This window comes from Mastigoproctus giganteus, chromosome 10 (genome assembly GCF_048544385.1).
Source record: "Mastigoproctus giganteus isolate SK-2022 chromosome 10, ASM4854438v1, whole genome shotgun sequence".
In the NCBI taxonomy this organism is placed as follows: Eukaryota; Metazoa; Arthropoda; class Arachnida; order Uropygi; family Thelyphonidae; genus Mastigoproctus; species Mastigoproctus giganteus.
The window spans coordinates 203678876-203698313 of record NC_143584.1 but is presented as its reverse complement, the minus strand read 5'-3'; the positions used below and the strand labels follow the sequence as shown (position 1 = coordinate 203698313).

Genomic DNA, 19438 nt, shown 5'->3' with positions numbered 1-19438 from the left:
GCGCTAAGCGAGTGCCACATTCCCATAAGGTAACATATGTATTTGTGAGTTGCGGTCGGTGCCACAGGATATTTCCTAATCAATAATAAACGGTAGTGAAAATATGCACAAATGTCAGTCAAAATATTTAATATTCAAATATTTGTACATATAAAATATTCTGCATTACATACGTATATAATTATGTGGTAACTACTTACGTATCAAATGTAAACTTAAAATTCCAATTAAAATAATGAATTTAATTGATTTAATTTAATTAATGAATTTAATCATGAAAAATGTGTCGATTTTGGGTTGAACTTTGGCCCTCTTCCAAATAAACTAAAAGGGGTATTAATTTTAAGTCCCTCCACAGCGTTACCACCCATCAATAAAGTCAACCGATCCTTCGCTGCTTTGAAACCTGGCATGTTTTTTCTTCTTTCAATATGAAACTTCTTTTAGGCATTCGTTTCTACAAAAGTTCTGCTTCGTCATTGTTAAAAACTTGTTGAGAACACATAATACCCCTCTTCAATAATTTTAACAAGTTCTTTTTTGAAAGTTTTGGCTCCTTGATCTGCACTAGCGGCTTCTCCCTGGATTTTAAATCTATTCAACCAGCCCTTACCAGTTTTAAATGGTTTCACATTTTTTTTTTTTTTAAGGCGAGTTTTCTTCAGATCATCATATTGGCTAATTCTCTCTCTCTCTCTCTCTCTCTCTCTCTCTCTCTCTCTCTCTCCCTCTCTTTTTTTTTTTTTTTTTTAATATTTAACTTAACTGAATTCTGCATTGGAATATTATCTTCAATAAAATTAGTTAGTCTTTCCATTTCAATCCTAATAACCGGCCTAGTCCTAGTTGCTTGCAGTGGAACAGCTATCTTTCCTGCTGCTAAAATTAATTCTTTATTTTTTTATAATTGCCCTTACAGTTAAACTTGCAAGTCCTAAATTATGGCACACATCCACTTGTCGTTGACCGGAATCGATTTGCTTCAAAACGTCTAATTTAATTTTCAAATTCAGTCTTTTTCTTACATTTATAGTCTTCATACTGCGTCCAGTCATTGCTTTTTCATTCTTATCCGCCATTATTAACTCTTCGCAAATGTAACTGTGTTGGTTGCATTAATTATGATACAATGTTCGAGTAAACTGTCCGTTACGCACGATGTCTAATACTGTGCTGAGTGATGACTAGACTTCAGATAAATGCATATAACGCAAATATTACAAGCAATATACTTGATCATTTTTTAAAATGTTGATCTCGGAACTACGTAACAAGTCACTGTACTGCAATTAAATTAGCGTGCGAGAAAATTTCACAGAGCGTGGGAAAATTTCTCAAATCGGCGTGGGAAACATTTTAATGCTGTTTTGCTATTCATTTTCATGTTATCGACTCCATCAAATGAAACGATTTCGTTAAATATGCCAAAAATGCAATCTGTAAAAGAGCGTTATAGTGATCTGTGACAGCGTTATAGTCAGATACAGATTATAATATAAGAACAGCGTAAAGCAAACTGCATTATAACGGAGGCCTGCTGTAGTGTGAAAGGCAGCATACAGATCTAGCAGAATAGCCTATAGACGTCAGAGAAGGTCGCTCGAATACTGAAGCCATTTTCAAGGTGCACCAGGGCAGGTATCCAAATAGTGTGAAAGGCAGCATACAGATCTAGTTAAGTGATTATAATCTCTTCCTGGTTTTAAAAACCTTGTAGAATCTGTGAAATTACAGATAAAAGGTAAATGATAGTAAATCTGCCAGGAATAGCATAATGGATTTGAGGAAATTGATTCTGGAGGATGAGAGTAACCATCAGAGGAAGGATGATTTTCTAGAGTAGACTGTGGAGGCAGAAAACAAAGGAAATCACTCTGAAGTCAGTCAGTAATTTGTGATGTATGAGGTTGAGTAATCTTTTACTGCTTCATATACTATTTGTCTTTGTGTGTGTAATTAGCTGTTTGTATAGTCATTTTTTATGCACTGTTCATGCTATTTCCTTGTAGTATGGATTGAAATAACGTTGTGATAACACGAAGAATGTTTTAAATCGTATATTTAGCATTTTGGTATGTGAGCATATCTTATGTCTCTATCAAACTGGTTAGCTAAGCATAAGAGAAGGAAATCTATTCTGAAAAGACACAGAGTAATATGGTACTACAGTCGAATCTCGTTAATACAAAGTTCAAGGGACCTACATTTTCACGTTTTGAAATAACGAGGTTCCCCAAAAGTGTCAAAATTTTGCCGTTTTTTTTTTTTTTTTTTGGTACATACTGTATATCTAAGAATAATAATAAATAATAATAATATCAAAAATAAATTAATAAAATAAAATAATAAAAATAAAATAAAAACAAAAGCCTTGTCTAACAATACAATAATAAGAATAACATTTTTTAAAGATTTTATTTTAACTGTAAGATAAACTAAGAAAAAAACAATTAACGGAAATGAAAATATTGTACAGTATATATTTTGATATATACAATATTTTAGTATCACAGTAAGCATTTTCAGCTACAGCACAGACATTATCAAATACAACAGTTGTTTCTTTATCAACATTACTGCAGGCCAACATATTCTCTATTATGTTCAATGCATTTTGGGCATCTTTTTGAGATGGCAGTGTGTGTGTGTGCTTCTTCACTTTCGCTGTCGCTGGTAACAAAAACATTTCGCTGTCGCCGGTAACAAAAACATCATTGTTTTGTTTGGTGCTCAGCAGCTCTTCTGGTGTTGGCATTGCAGTTAGCAACTTCATCATTCACCTTCACAAACTCTTCAAATTCGCCAACAAAATCCATATGCTCCTTCAAATTCCTCCATTCCTCAATGTTTCTATCACATTTGCCTGTTGGACCATGTTTTTCGATGATATTCTCTCCAAAGCCACTCTTATTGAAACAGTTGATTATTACACTTGATGCAATACTGTCCCAAGCAATAACAAGATTACAGATAGTCTCCAAGACATTCCACTTTGACTGCAAATTGTCCCCCCCCCCTCCTATGTTGTGGACCAAGTACCTTATCAGGTGGGCTCTGTATGCTCTCTTCAGGTTATAAATAATGCCTTGATCCAGTGGTTGCATTAAACTGGTGGTATTGTGGGGGGGGCAAAAACAACAGCTGTATATTTGTCATCTTGGCAGAATGTGCTGTAAACAATCTAGAATCATCAAACCATTTCTTTTTTCTGAGGCCATTCTTCTGTCCATTTTTGATAACCAAGACTGAAAAATTTTGACCATAAGCCAAGCACTTCTATTGGCCTCATAATCACAGGGAAGTTGGTTAACTGCTTTAAAACATCTTGGTTTGGAAAATTTACCAATCATAAGTTTGTTTGGTTTTTAGGAGCATTAGCAACTAAGGCCATATTGCTCCGGGAATATGCGGTGGTCATTCCCCGACCTTCCCGCATTCTTCGTATTTGGTGGTGACGGGCTCGAACCCCGGTCTAATCAAGAAGAGTGTGCTACGCACTGCTGCTCCTTCCCACCTGGCTACGGAGACGCCCCAATCATAAGTGGGTGACGTTTTGTACTCTCATCTGAATTGCAGCATAACAGAACAGTGAGTCTTTGTTTACTAAATTTTCCGCCATGACAACACTCTCCTCGAACAGCAAATGTTTTGTTTGGCAGCAAATTATAAAATAAACCTGTCTTGTTAAGATTAAAAATATCCTTTGGCTCATATTTTTCAAGAATGGACCATACAGAACACAACCAGTCAGTAGCCTTTTCTTTGTCAACTAATCCAGACTCACTGCAAACATTTCGCAAAACCAAATTATTCCTGTCTTTAAATCCAGCCACTGCTGCATTTGAAGTCATTAATTCCATGTTGCTGAGCTAGTTAATTTGCCTTTTCTTGCAAAATTGGACCTAATCTGGCAAATTAGATTCGCGCATTTCAAGTACCACGTGTTTTGCACCACAAATTCGTTTCCTGCTCCATTGTCATGCACTTCTTCAAGTGCGTTTTTCAGTATTGTAGATAAAGTAGGTAAAGGGATGTTGTATTCCTCTGCAATGTCTGTTTCACTTCTTTCCATCCTATCAGCCTCTTATATAATTTTTAGTTTAATTTCCAAGCTTAATTCTGTCCATTTACGTTTTGTTGCCATAACACTGCTAGATAAAATTTAATATAACAAATTTTAAATTAATTTTAAGACACAAGTTCCAAAAAAGACATCAGCTCAGATAAAATGGCACAAAAAATAGATTGCTGTACACGGTAGCAAAAGGCTCTTTGAACTGGGGTAACAATTGCAACTGACCTTATTCCCGTGGAGAGTGAGGAAGTGCATGTAAACAACTTAGAAAAACTTTTTATTCTTTTGTTAATTTAATAACTCATCCTTCATAAAGATGTTTTTCAGAGTGCATTTGACATTGTAGCTAACATAAATTGCTTTTGTTTACACAAAACTAATTTCTAACAAGTCAGTGCAATCCTTTGGGAAGTAGGGAACAGGGTGGCCGGAGGCAATAATCAGACAGCTCTGCCAAGATTTGTATTAAACATACCAAATGACAATATTTATTTCTCACGGGGTGATAAAGCACTTTGTAATACATATTAACCGAATTTTGTAATAAACAAATATATTTACATAGAATAGCCTATCCTCTCGCAGGGGAATTGTATGTGCTTCATATAAACGAGTACTTTGTATAAAACAAGTTTGCATTAACGAGATTTTACTGTAATACCTATTACTAAATCCATTCAATACAGCAAAACAAAACTAGCTTAAATCATACTTACATTGAAAATTACTAATTTTACAATTATTTGGTTAATACTTCTCTCCCCCCTATAATAATTTCAATTTACACTTAATAACATTTATTTAAAAAAAAAGTATAATCCTATTTTTAATAAATAATTAATTATAAATAAATAAAGAGATGTATAATTTTAAAAATATAAGAGATTTCATCAATCTTCTGCATATTTGATAACCTCTGCAAATAAATAATTGGAGTAAAAAATTATAAAATATATTATTATTATATAACAAGAAATTTAAATACATTTTATTGACTTAAAAAAATCATTATTCTTTTCCACAAATTTCATAAGAAAATGATTGAAACCTCAAAATAACTGTCTAGTCCAACTGTTTGGGCAGCAAGCTCCTGTAATTCTTGAGAAGGATCTCCTCCTGGAGATATAATAATCAAAATTGGCTCTAATGGGGTCATCTTACTGGATATTAAGCTTTTCAAACTGCTTGATGGTGGAGACAATTCCTTCAGCCCTACAATGCATAAGAATATAATTTACAATTAAAGATGCTAGTAATAACACTGGTTTACAGTGTATCTGAGGTTTGAGTAAAAGTATGTGGCAGTTATTTATGCATGTTTACTGATTACTAAACTGAAGTCCATTTGTTTCTATCACGTAGAGATTTTTCACAATTCATTAACAAAATATTATCTAGGTATTATACGCAAATGTGTACTTAACTATAGTTTCTGCAATGGTTTACAAGTTTTATACCCATATATTCGTAATCAGTATCAAATATTTGCCTCAAATACAACAGATTGTGCATGTTTAACCCATAACTACACACACTGCAAGGTAGCCGACCTTGACCCATGAAGGTAGACGGCCCCTCACCCTGCTCTTCCGGCCCACCTGTGATTCCCAGAATTTTATTTTCCGCGTGGAGTCTGGGAAACTCCTGTGTGTAGTTACGGGTTAAACTTGTCACTCCTGTAAAAACCGTTGTGAGCTCTTATTGTGTGTTAGTTTTCTTTTAGTATGGCAACCAAAAAGTGTATAAACAGTCTCGACATATTTTGTTACATATGTGGTTGTTTTGTTCCTGTAAAGTGGAGGCGAAATATTACCGATTTTGTAAAAAAAATCGTACTATGCATACTTTTACATAAAACTAGGCGATCAGGATAAATTGTGGGCACCGCATAAAGGATGCCATACATGTGTCGAACATCTTAGAAAATGGAGTCAAGGAAAAAAGGTGTGCTCGCCATTTGCTATTCCTATGGTGTGGCGCGAGCCAGTAAGCCATGCCAAATGTTACTTTTGTGTATGTGATGTTAAAGGTTACAATTCAAAAAATAAAAAGGACATCAAATATCCAGATCTACTGTCAGTCATAAAACCGGTTTCACACGGACCTGATCTGCCTGTAAAACTTCAACAAGAAACTTTGGAGTCCACATCTTCTTCCACTGAAGCAGAAGCTAAAGAGGTTAGTGAAGAGGAATGTTATGAACCAGAAAATATTTTAACGCCACAGCAATTCACGCAAGTCGAACTGAACGATTTAGTAAGGGACTTAGGTCTCCCAACGTATGCTGCTGAAATTCTGGGATCCAGACTACAAGCGAAGAACTTACTTGCTTCAGGTACATCATTTTCCTGGTACAGAAATCGTGAAAGGGAGTTTATACAATATTTATCACAAGACGGTCCTCTCGTATATTGCAGTGATATCACTGGTTTAATAAGCGCCTTAGGAGCTCCATCATATGTTCCTAGTGAATGGAGACTATTTATAGACTCTTCTAAGGCTAGTTTAAAAGATGTTCTCTTGTATAATGGAGATAAGTACACATCTGTGACAGTTGCTCATTCAGTCTACTTAAAAGAAACTTATGACAATCTAAAGTTTCTTCTGGAGAAAATTAAATATCAAGATCACGAATGGCAACTATGTGGAGACTTAAAAGTGTTATGTATGTTGTTGGGGCAACAGGGTGGGTACACTAAAATGCCATGCTTTATTTGTGAATGGGATAGCAGAGTTAAAGCGCTGCATTGGACAAAGAAGCAATGGCCTCGGAGGCACAATCTTACACCGGGGTCAAAAAAATATTGTGCACGAAAGTTTGGTGAAGCCAGATAAAATACTTTTACCTCCACTGTATATCAAGTTAGGCATATCATAATGAAGCAATTTGTTAAAGCATTGAATAAAGATGGCAACTGCTTTAAGTACCTTTGCAGTAAATTTCCCGGTTTATCTGACACTAAACTTAAGGAGGGTATCTTCATTGGTCCCCAAATTAGAAAATTGGTTTTAGATGGCCAGTTTGAAGCTGCAATGACTGACGTTGAAGTTTCTTGTCGAAGGTTTCCATTACACTTTTAAAAGTGTAATGGAAAACTTTCTAGGAAATCATAAATCACAGGATTATGAGAAAATTTTTCAAAATATGCTCGAAAAGCTTTACAATTTAGGTAGCAATATGAGCATCAAAATTCACTATTCGCATGCCCATCTTGATTTTTTCTCCGAAAATCTTGCACAGATGAGTGAAGAACAAGGAGAGAGATTCCATCAGGACATAAAGGAAATGGAGCGGAGGTACCAGGGAAGGCGGAATACAAGCATGATGCCGACTACTGCTGGTGTTTAAAAAAAGAGAAACCTGGCACTGTACATAAAAGAAAAAAGATTAAACATTCATTTCAAACAAAGAGACGAAGGTCTGATTAATGAAAGTTTTAGAATTTTGATTAACACTGGTTAGTATTTACGTATTTTTTGATATATGAAAATGTAATCCTATCAATTTGTCATTACTAAATACAATAAAGTTATATACTTTCGCATAAAAACAATACTTTTTTATTTCTTAAATTGTGATGTATCTGGATGTGATAGAAAAAAAAATCTGTCATATTTGAAATCACATTAACATATTTCGGCAGTAGGACCTGCTGAAATTCAAACCCTAACGAACAAACTTAAATTTGTAAACTAGTGTAATTACTCCCAGAATTAAAAAAAAAAAAAAAAAACCAGCAAAAAAAAAAAAAAAAAAAAAAAACCCAGATATTTTTGAAAGAATCAAATTGTATCATAATAATTACTATTACTGTAATATGCCCAGGGTATACAAGGAAATGAAGAGTATCAGGAACTAAATAAAGTCATCAAGCACTGTTTAAGCCAGGACAAACAGGATAATATCAATCTAAAGTGTAAAGAAATCGAATACCACAACAAATGAAATGACGCTAAAAAGATGCATGATGTAATTAAGTCTTTTAAGACAAATGTCCCGACCAAAACTTAATGTAATTAAGGACTCCAAAGGGGAAATTTTAACAGAGGAGAACACAATCAAAGGAAGGTGGAAAGAATACTGTGAGCAGCTCTTCCGAGCACCTACTGGCACTAATGATCTGCCACCCATTTTCAAGAATGTGATCATGAACCATTTCCACTGAAGGAAGAAGTTGAAAAAGCCATCAGAGAACTAACGTGTGGCAAGTCACTTGGAATTGATGAAATCCCAGCGGAATTGATTAAAGCTACAGGTGTGAAGGGCACCAAGTTTTTTCATAAAATGATTGTAAAAATTTGGGAAACGGGACGGTGGCCATCAGATTGGAAGAAATCAATTTTCATCCCCTTACCAAAAAAAGAGATCTGAAAATTTGCTCAAATTACAGGACTATTAGCTTAATTTCTCAAGCTAGCAAGATTCTTCTTAAAATCATATTGAACAGAATCTCAAGAAAACTTGAAGAAATGCCAGAAGAGCAAGCAGGTTTCAGAAGGGGTAGAGGAACCAGAGATCAGATCTTAAGCACACGACTCTTTATTGAAAAATGCAAAGAATTCAATGTTCCAGTCATTTCGTGTTTTATAGATTATGCAAAAGCATTTGATTGTGTTCAACATGAGAAACTATGGGAAACGATGACTATTATGGGTTTCCTAAGCCACATAATTCAGCTGATTAAGCTATGTACCAGGAACAGGAAGGAACTGTGAGAACGAACATGGGAAACATGGACTTTTTACAAAAGGTAACGGTGTCAGGCAGGGCTGTATTTTGTCACCTCACCTTTTTAATCTTTATGCCAAAGATATCATGTGCGAAGCTTTGGAAGATTTAGGGACTGCCATCAAAATTGGAGGACTGAAGATAGACAACCTTAGTTATGCAGATGATACTGTGCAAATTTGTAATTCTAAGGATCATCTTAAAGAAACTCTGAGGAGAGTTTCTGAATGTGTGTTAAACTAAAATTATGGTGATTGGTGATAATATTGATTCCAGTAAAATGAAGGTTAATGGGCAAGATATCGAAGAAGTTGATGAATTTGATTACTTAGGGTCAAGAAAAAATAAAAATAATGACTGCTCAAATGATGTAAAGAGATGACAGGCAATTGCTAAAACTGGTCGCTGATCTGATAAAATTATGGAGAGATCATGATCTGCCCCTAAAGACAAAACTGAGAATCATCGATTCATTAATTTTTCCAGTTGCCACTTATGGATGTGAAGGATGGAATCTGAAAATGGTTGACAGGAAGAAAATCGAGGCAACTGAAATGTGGTGTTACAGGAGAATACTGCATATTTCTTACTTGGATTGAAGAACAAATGAGTGGGTATTGAATAAAATTGGCAGGCCTAAAATTCTTCTTCATAGCATCAACAAAAGCAAACTCAAGTTTTTTGGTCATATAGTAAGAAGGAAAAACTTTCTGTTGAAGAATATAATGGAAGGAAAAACCGAGGGGAAGAGGTGCAGAGGAAGACCTGCAACTAGGTGGAAGGATGGGATCAGTGAACTTCTGGGCATAACACTTTGCGATGCTGCTCATATAGCACACGATCGATGCAATTGGAGGAATTTGTTGGTGGCCACAACAGCTCCTCAGGGAGCTATGTGACTGGAAGAAGAAGATAATATGTTAGCCAATGATCATTTATTTCGGCAATTAACACCTTAGTAATCAAGCTGCAATTATTTCTTTGGTTTCCATGAGAGAGAACGTACAGAATTACTTATACCCCACTACCCATCATAAGATCCCATAAAAATTTTCTGTATGACAGCTCAGTTTAATAAATGCCCTTTTATTAAACAATAATTAGCATCAATGTTGTCAAATTTTAAGTTGCCACAGAGGAACGTATCATCTCAGTTGACTTTTTCAAGATTTGGTGTAGTCAGTATCAGCAAGAATTACAAGATGCGATAAAAAAGTTTGAGTAATGAATTAACATTTAGGAAGTGAAGAAGCTTACTTGCTATTCAGATGGATATTTTTCAAATTAGTTGCCTTTAACACTTATGCACCAATTCCAATGGAACTCTGGAAGCATTTCTAATAAGTTTCTTTTGGAATTGCTACAGTTCCTCTGTTGAATTCTGAATAATTTCTTCAGTTGTTGCAAATCTGTGACCTTTAAATGGGGTTTTAAGCTTGTGAAACAAAAAAAAGTCAAAGGATACTAAATCCAGTGGACTGGGGACACAACAATGAGTGTTTTGCAAGAAATTCTTGAAAAGAAAGTGCCAAGTGTGCATAAGGTATGTTTGTGTCAGACAGCACCTGGGATTTCTCCCATCTCTGCGTGTGTTCGCTGTATCAAGGACAGTACACTGTTAAGCCAGAGACTTGAAAGTGTGTGGGCCATGTCTGTGCAGTTGTTGTTGTTGTTGTTGTTGGTATGAAAGTTTCACAACACAAGGGCAACTGTGGCCAATATGTGTCTGTCAGTGTCATTATGTTCATTTTAATAATTTAGGATGGATATATCAGAGTGTATTTATTATTCCTAGATGTTTAATATATATAAAGAGTTCACTTAGGTTTGCTTTGTCATCAAGTACATGAGAGAGGGTTAGAGCAGCTTGCAAGTTTGCTAATGATTGGAAGGATGTGGTTCGAATGGCTGAATAGGATGGACAATCAATCAGGATGTGCCTTACTGTAAGTTGTATCTGACAGATGGAGCAGAGTGGAGGATCTTCTCTTAGAAGTAAATGTTTGTGAGTGAGGAAGGTATGTCCAATGCACAGTCTTGTTAATATAACTTCCTCCTGCCTATTTGTACGTGAGCTAGAACGCCACGAACATTGATGTTTTTTTATTCTGCGAAGTTTATTGCACGGTTTGTCCCTCCAAAGTTGTTTCCAAATGGAAGTATATTTGGTACGAAATACATCCCTATAATCTGTAAATGGTACAAACTGAAAGTTATCTTGTATATTAAGATCTGGATTTTTTGCGGCTTGGTCTGCATGATTATTTCCTGGGATTCCAACATGGCTGGGAATCCAACAGATAGACACTTGTTTTCTTTCTTTATGCAAAACTCTGAGTTGTTTTTTGAGATGCTGAATCAAGGAATTTGAGGAATATTTGCTGTTCTGTAGAGCTGCTACTGCACTAAGGGAGTCAGTATAGATTAGAGCAGGTAGAAGTTGATGCTCGGTAATATCATCCAGTGCTAGTTTAATAGCATATAATTCTGCTGTGAAAATACTGCAAACATGAGGCAAGGAGACGGATATAATATATTCCGGTAAAACTACTGTGGCACTTACTGAGTTGTTCGATTTTGAACCATCCGTGTAAATCTGATGACTGTTTCTATTTTCAAAACTGTGCAGTGCATGGAGCTTCTGTATAACGATTGGAGAGATCTTTTTTTTATTCCTCTTTGTAAGATATGATATGGATAAAGGCGTAGTCGGAATCCAAGGAGGTTCTGAGTTTATATCTACTGCAGAAATGTGCTGGAAATGTATTTCCCAAAATTGAGCTAAGTGTCTGAGACGCAGTCCTACTGGTTTATTTTCATTTGGCTTGCAATCATAATTCCTTGTCCATGGTGGATCGTGAATAATGGACCAATTTAGATGTGATGGCTGACTATATATTTTCGCTGCATACATGCGCAGTAGATAATCTCGTCGAAGGTGCAGAGGGGTTTCTGATGCATCTACATACAGTCTGTAAATTGGAGAAGTTCTAAATGCTCCTAGAGCTATGCGGAGAGCATTATGGTGAATGGTATCTAGGCGACGTAAGATGATCCTTCTTGCTGAAGCATATATAGGAGATCCATAATCCAAACGAGATCTAATGAAAGTTTTATATAATAGTAATAATGTGGACCTGTCGGCTCCCCAGGCCATTGAGGATACTGTGCGCAAGATGTTAAGTTTTAAGAGGCAACTAGTTCGAAGTCTTAGTATATGTTCATGAAAGTTTAGTTTTCTAACTAATGTTAAGCCCAAGAAGGAGAATTTTGAACAACAGGTAGAGCAATTTTATTTAAGTATAAGACAGGTTCTGGATGAAGACCATGCATTTTACAGAAGTGTATAACAACTGATTTTTTCTCAGATATTCTATATCCATTATTTTTAGTCCATACTTCTATTTTGTTTATGGATAATTGCAGCTGTCGTTCAATTGTGTTCATGCTTTGTGATTGAAATGAAATGGAAAGATCATCTGCATACATATATATTTCCAATGATGGTGGTATAACCTTTGTGATATTGTTCACCCGCAGTGCAAACAGAGTTGCACTTAATACTGAGCCCTGGGGAACCCCTTCCTGTTGTATATAGATTGTAGATAAACAGCCTTTATATCGTACCTGAAATGTTCTGTCGGCAAAAAATTTTTCTATAAATTGTGGAAATTGTCCTCTGTATCCTAATTGAAATAGATCTCGTAGAATTCTGAATCTCCATGTTGTGTCAAAGGCTTTTTCAAGATCTAGATTTACCATCACCATATGCTGCTTTCTTATAAATGAGTTTCTAATATTTGTTTCCACTTTGACATGTAGGTCAAGTGTTGATCTATTTTTCCTAAATCCAAATTGGTGGGGTGATAAAACATTTTCTTTTTCCAGCAACCACGTAAGTCTATTATGCACCATTCGTTCAAGGATTTTTCCTAAGCAGCTGGTCAGTGAAATTGGGCGATAATTATATGTATAGGAAGGATCTTTTCTGGGTTTGGGAAATGCAAGGACAATTGCACGCCGCCATATGGATGGATATAGGTTGTTCAGAAAAATTCTATTATATAGAGCTAGTAGGATTTCCAGACAATCAGAGTTTAGGTGTTGTATCATAGTATAATAAATGCCATCGGGACCTGGTGCGCTATTAGGCAATTTTGTAATGGTTGTAAGTAATTCCTCTTTTAGAAATGGTAGATTATAGGAATGAGATATCTTGGTAGAGAAATTCAACTTATTCCGTTCAGCTTGCTCTTCATATTTTTGAAAGTCAGTACTGTAGCTTGTAACTGCTGATATGGAAGCGAAAGAGTCAGCCATTAATGCTTAATAGGATTGCTGTTAGGAAATCGCTGGTTGGGGTTGAACGCTAGAGAGATGTGTTAAAAGGCCTAATAAGTCAGGAAAAATTTTGATGTTATTAAATTTAGACATGTGAGGCTATACGCTAGATAAAAGATAATAGTGTTAGTTGTCTCAGAGATTTACACGAAACTGGTAGAATTTAGACGTTGATTAGAATTTGGCAGCATTGTTAAGGGGTGTACTCGGTCGGTTTAGTGAGAGAGAGGGGAGAGACTGAAGACTGGGGGGAAAACAGATAGAAGAATAGGGACGATAGAGTAGGCATCCCCAAAGAGGTCAGTGGAGATGAGCTCCACCAGGCGAAGTATGGGGGGAGGAGACAGAGACCTGTCTCCTCCCTCCCCTGCCTTGGGATGGGGTTTTAAAGGGAACCGGGTTAGAGTACTCAGTTCAGATCGCCAATGGCGTGTTGGCAGCAATGCCGCAGTATGCCTTTGTCAGTGATGGTTGTCATGTCCATGTAGTATCGAATCTGGTAAGAAGGTCAAGCTGTCCATGCCACTCTGGGGGTGGGATATGTTAGATGGCAGCGGGAACCCACCAGGCGAAGGGGTGGGAGAGAGACATTTATTTCATTCATAATCTGCATTCTCACTCTACTTGCAATCTTTTTTTTTTTTTTTTTAATTACTACTTTTTTCTTATTTTATAATTTTTTTTTTCCAAAGTTTTATATATATATATACAACTTCCCTTTAACGGACAGCCATGGGGAACGAAAATTTGTCCGTTAGAGAGAAGTGTCCACTAACAAGAAGTCTGAGGGAGAAAAAAAAAAGAAAGAAAGAAAAATCGTTAAATGTTTAATGTAAAATTAAATTAAAATATATATAGATTTTGAACAATATTTTTGTAAATAATATACAATTACATGCACAAGAGATAAAGAAAAATTGTTAAACATTTAATGTAAAATTAAATTAAAATATATATAGATTTTGCACAATATTTTTGTAAATAATATACATACAATTGTGCTATGCATATTATGACTTTATCTTAAGAAAAATACATACAGTAATCACTTATTTTCTTCTGCACCTTCTTCCGGCTGATAATTTTGTTTTCAACATTTGTTTGGAGTGAAGAAACCATCGAAAATCCTTCAGTATCTTCTTCAGCGGCGAAAAACATTTTTAAACGATTGATTTGTATGAGTGCTTCTATTTTCATCGGTGGTTCGTCGTTAATATGTTCTTCGACAGAATGACCTCCTTCCATTTCTTCATCCTCATGAGGAACTTCTTGAAAAATATCGATGATAATGTCGTTGCTATCTATAGCACCATCTTCTGTAGTGAGGTTCGAGTCTATATCTTTGTAGCCAGGGTCACTTGTAGCTGAAGTATCGTACATTATCAATAGATGTTGAAGTTCTTGTTCTTCTTGGTGCTCCACATTGCTGTTCACAACTTCAATTTTTGTGTTTGAGAAGACAGACTTTACAAAACAGTTCACGACAGTTTGTTTTCTAATTGCGTTTACTGAAGAGGAAATCCATTGAATCGCATCTAGGATGCTGATTTTCTTTGCAAGGTCACTCGCACATGTTACATCGTTCATGTTTGCAATGAGATGTCTTAAAACACATTTTCTGTAGTGAAGTTTAAAATTTTTTATTATCCCTTGATCCAAGGGCTGACACTCTGCAGATGTGTTTGGTGGCAGAAAAACGATTTGAATGTTGGACAATTCAATGTGCGGGTGAGATGAAGCATTATCCATGAAAAGAATAATTTTTCTGTTGTGACGAATCATGTGTTGGTTAAAGTAACTTATCCATTCGCTCATGATATCTCGTGTCATCCACGCTTTTTTATTAGACTTCTAGTCAACATTCAAAAGATTCAACTTTATGCCCTTGAAACAACGAGGATTTTGTGGTTTTCCTATAAAAAGTGGTTGTTCAAACTCTCCCAGCATATTTGTACACAATAGTACAGTCAAGCGTTCCTTAGAAACTTTTCTGCCCTGGCACTTTTCGTTTTTTAAACTCATTGTTTTTTCAGGAAGAGCTTTAAAAAAGAACCATGTTTCGTCACAGTTGTAAATATCCTTAGCTTCAAAATCACGACATAAATCTTCCAATTTGACGGTCCACTCTGTTACAAACCCAGTATCAACAGATCCACCTTCACCACTTACGGTTTTCCAAGAAATTTTATGCCGAGTTTTGAACTTGTCTAGCCATCCCACAGAAGCTTTGAACTCATTTACTCCCATAGATTTCGCAACTTCCAAAGCCTTTTCCCTAATAATAGGCCCATTAATGGGAATTTTTTTAGCACGTTCGCGACAAAACCACTCATACGTAACATTGTCAATTTGAAGTCCAACAGTTTTCGGGAAACTGTTTGATTTTTGAACCTGATCATTTCCGTGTTGCCAAAATTGTTTGAGCAGTTCATTTTTTTCCTTTAGGATGTCGCTTACCTGCGTCTTCCCGATTTTGAATTTTGCAGCGAGATTGCGAACACTATTTTTTTGCTGATCATACGCATTAATGAGTTCGACTTTATCTTTTAAAGTTAAATGTTTACGAGAAGACATTGTGCACTTCACACGACACTGAACAAAACTGAAACTGAAAAGACGAAAGGCCGACCATATTCCCCCCCCCTGCACACACCGAATTCATCAGAAGTTTTACACTTGCCTTAAAATTCTTGAAAAAGGGTTTAGAACCGCGACGTAAACCTTGATAAAATTCAGAGAATCGGAAATAGAAAATAAACACACGATTGAGGCAATATGTGGAAGAAAAGTTCCTAGGAAAAGGGCCGTAAGCTCGCCTGCTGTCCGTTATGGGGAGATCAAATTAAGTGCTAATCTAAACGAAACAGTGCAGATTGCCTGTCCGCGTCCATTACAGACAATGTCCGCTAGACAGAAGCTGCAAATACGTTAAAACCAATAGAGGTGAGTTGGGGAATTTGAAAATGTCTGTTAACGAGAGGTGTCCGTTAGTAGTAGTAGTAGTAGTGGCATGTGATGCAAGAAAGCAAGTGTATGAGCTTATGCAGCATCAGCCAAAAAAAAAAAAAAAATCACACCATTCCCTCCAAATGCCTGTTCAGTTCCTCCTTAAATTTATTCAACCTATCAACTTCCACAACGACAGATGGAAGTTTGTTCCAGCAATTAACCACCCGCTGGCTAAAGGCAAATTTCCGCACATCTATTCTACATCTGTCTTTTCTTAATTTGAATTTATGCCCCCTTAGGTTCGTAATCTGAACAAGTGGAAGGATCCCATCAGAATTCAGCGTGCTCAACCCATTCAAGGGGAAGTTAGGAGAAGTTTCACTGTATATTTTTTTTTTCGCTCACACTCACACTTATTCATCTTTTTCTCACACACCAGGGGGATGCAATGATGTGTAATGTAAATTTAAATACTAATTAAAACAAGGGTTAGTTAGTGTGCCAAGTGTACAGTGGAGTTGCCATAATGCAAGAAGCAATTCACTGAGTCCACTTTCCCAGCTTTTTTTGAACAGCTGAAACACATTGTGTTCCTAAACCTTGTAATAAAATTGAATGACAACACCCACAAGACATATCAATTTCACTAACAACTTTGTGGATAGTTAAACTTCCTGATGAGACTGCAAACATGAATAACTGAATCACTGGTTTTTGAAGTTGAAGGGTGGCCAGAATGAGGATCATCTTTGACAGATAAGAAGCACTCTTCAAACCTTGCAAATCACTGAAAAGTCTTAGAATGACACATAGCATCATCTACTTTAAAAGTTGTTTTTAACATTTCATGGGTTTCCATTGCAATTTTCCCTAATTTGAAACAAAATTTAATGCAAATTCACTGCTAAATAAAACCACTTGTCTCAAAATGCAACAATAAAACACATTCTATTCAATACATGCTAATTCAGACTGTAGGTGCCGCAGGGTTTCGGACTTGCTCTGTATGGAAGAACATCACAGAGCAAGTCCGAAACCCTGTGGCACCTACAGCAGCATACTGGTTGCATGGCCAACTGCCTCCCCCAGCTGCCAGCTAAGGACCAAAGAAGAAGAAGAAGAATTCAGACTGATTACAGGTAAACAGGTGATTCATTCATTACTGTATCTAGATGACTCACTAAACACATTGTGACAAGTTGCAACCCATTACAACACCAATACTTACAGGTAAAAAGTCAGTCTTCAAACTTTCTGATTATACCTCGTATACACATAGGCTCTAGTTGATACATAAAAATTGGGCCTGATTATAATGAAAAGAGTTTGCATGCCTCTTTCTTATTTTGTACGTTTTTTTGCTCCTACTTTGGAAGCACCCTGTATATTTGCATTTGTATGCATTATAATGCTAAAACAGAATGACATTAAAAAGTGCTTGGTTTTAAACAGTTTTTTCAATTATTCCCAAAATACTTAATAACACACAAAGTGTAACACTTATTTGCTTATGTAACTGTTTTCTTGGCATGATTAACAGTCATACAGGTGGTAGATGACTTACATCAACCGGTGAAATACCACTACTTTGCTTATTGGAGGCTTGAAGTGGTGAAACCCATGTTTAGTCTCTAGAGCAAAGTTTCCGGCATCCCCCTTCCCCCATACTTCTCCTTCAACCCATGCATGGTACTAGGTACTATAGGTTTTGATACCTTTCGTGTTTGGGGTTTTCATAAAAAAAAAAAAAAAAAAATTATAATGAGTTCAATAAACTGAAAAAAAGCAGAATATGCCCATCAAAAGTATCAAGCAGTGGTGAAAAAAAGCAAGGGGGGGGGGGTCAAAGATGATTTTCTTCCATTAGCAGGCTAGTGATTAGCATGACGTAAGGATAAAATATGGCTTTGGACATAAAACAGGATCTCCACTACACAGTTTTTTTCATACCTGGGTCTCTTTCTATCATTTTTTTCTAAGATAGGATGTTTCCTTATTGTAAAGTTTAAAATTTTAATGTCTATATAAATAACAATGCATATGATATGAGGTTCTGAAATGTTAATCGGAAAAAAAAAAAAAAAAAAAGATACAACTCTGGGAATAACTTTCTGTAAAGAAAATCTATCAGTGTGCTATTTATTGTAACTTTGTCATATTGTGGACAATAAGGGGCAGAACTTTTCTCACAGAAATATGTCATGTTATATCACACTCATTAACTGTGCCATTAATGGAATGGCACTGAATGGCCATTTTATTAGGCACACCCACCTGATAGTGAGTTTAGATCTCAAGAACAGCCTGGATTCGTCATAATAAGCATGGACTCGGTGAGATGTGGAAAGTGTGTCACAATGATGCTGGTCCATGTTGACTCAATTTTTTCTTACAGTTGTTGCAATTTGGATGGTTACAGATGTTTACTCCAAAAAGCTCATTCCATCACATCCCACAGTGACTTAACTGGATTGATATCTGGCAAGTAGAAAGAACACTGCAGTAGGCTGAATTCACTCTCATGTTACTGAAACCAGTTTTGTACAATTCTGGATTTGTGATTTGGCATATTATCTTGTTGAAAGAATCCATCTGCAGATGTGCACATCTGGAAACAACTCCCAGGTAATCTATGGCATCCAAATATTGCTCCACTGGAACCAAGAGGCCCAGTATGCACACAGAAACACTCCACACATCATTACTCTGCCACTAAATTTGCCTTTAGCCAGCGGGTGGTTAATTGCTGGAATAAACTTCCATCTGTTGTTGTGGAAGTTGATAGGTTAAATAAATTAGAAAACAGGCCTTGTGCCTGTTTTCTAATCTATTTAACCTATCAACTTCCTATTAAGGAAGGAAAATCGTTCTGAATATTGTCGTTAGATTCTTTTTAATTGCATTAAATTGATTTTTAATTGTGTTAAATTGATTTCAATTGTGTTAATTGGTTTTTATTTATTTTTTACTCTAATGTAAGTTTTCGATTTTTTCGTTTTAATTTCTGGAGAGTATCATATGGAAGTGGTCTACGTACTATATTGAGGTAAACTCCTCTTATTATTTTACAAATATCATTTTATATATATAAGATCTTATGTATTAATGATATATACATAAGATCTTATGTATATATCATTTTTATTTTAATAAATTTATTTTAACCAGTTAGTCAGTCGTCGCAAGAAACTTTGATGATGTAATGCAACCCGACGCACACTATTTTAACGCTTTTATTACATATATTTTAACTCTTTTATTATATATATTTTAACTCTTTTATTATATATATTTTAACTCTTTTATTATATATATTTTAACTCTTTTATCTTGTTGTATTTTAA

At 35.7% G+C, this 19438-nt stretch overlaps 1 protein-coding gene across 1 annotated transcript in view; it reads right to left on the bottom strand.

Annotated features, from left to right (window-relative positions):
• Window positions 1-19438, bottom strand: part of btv (dynein cytoplasmic heavy chain beethoven) — a 696240-nt gene that overhangs the window by 59414 nt on the left and 617388 nt on the right. Inside the window, exon 62 of the mRNA XM_090384033.1 lies at window positions 5124-5287. Within this exon, the coding sequence (XP_090240159.1) occupies window positions 5124-5287 (164 nt within the window). The remainder of the gene's footprint in view (window positions 1-5123; window positions 5288-19438) is intronic.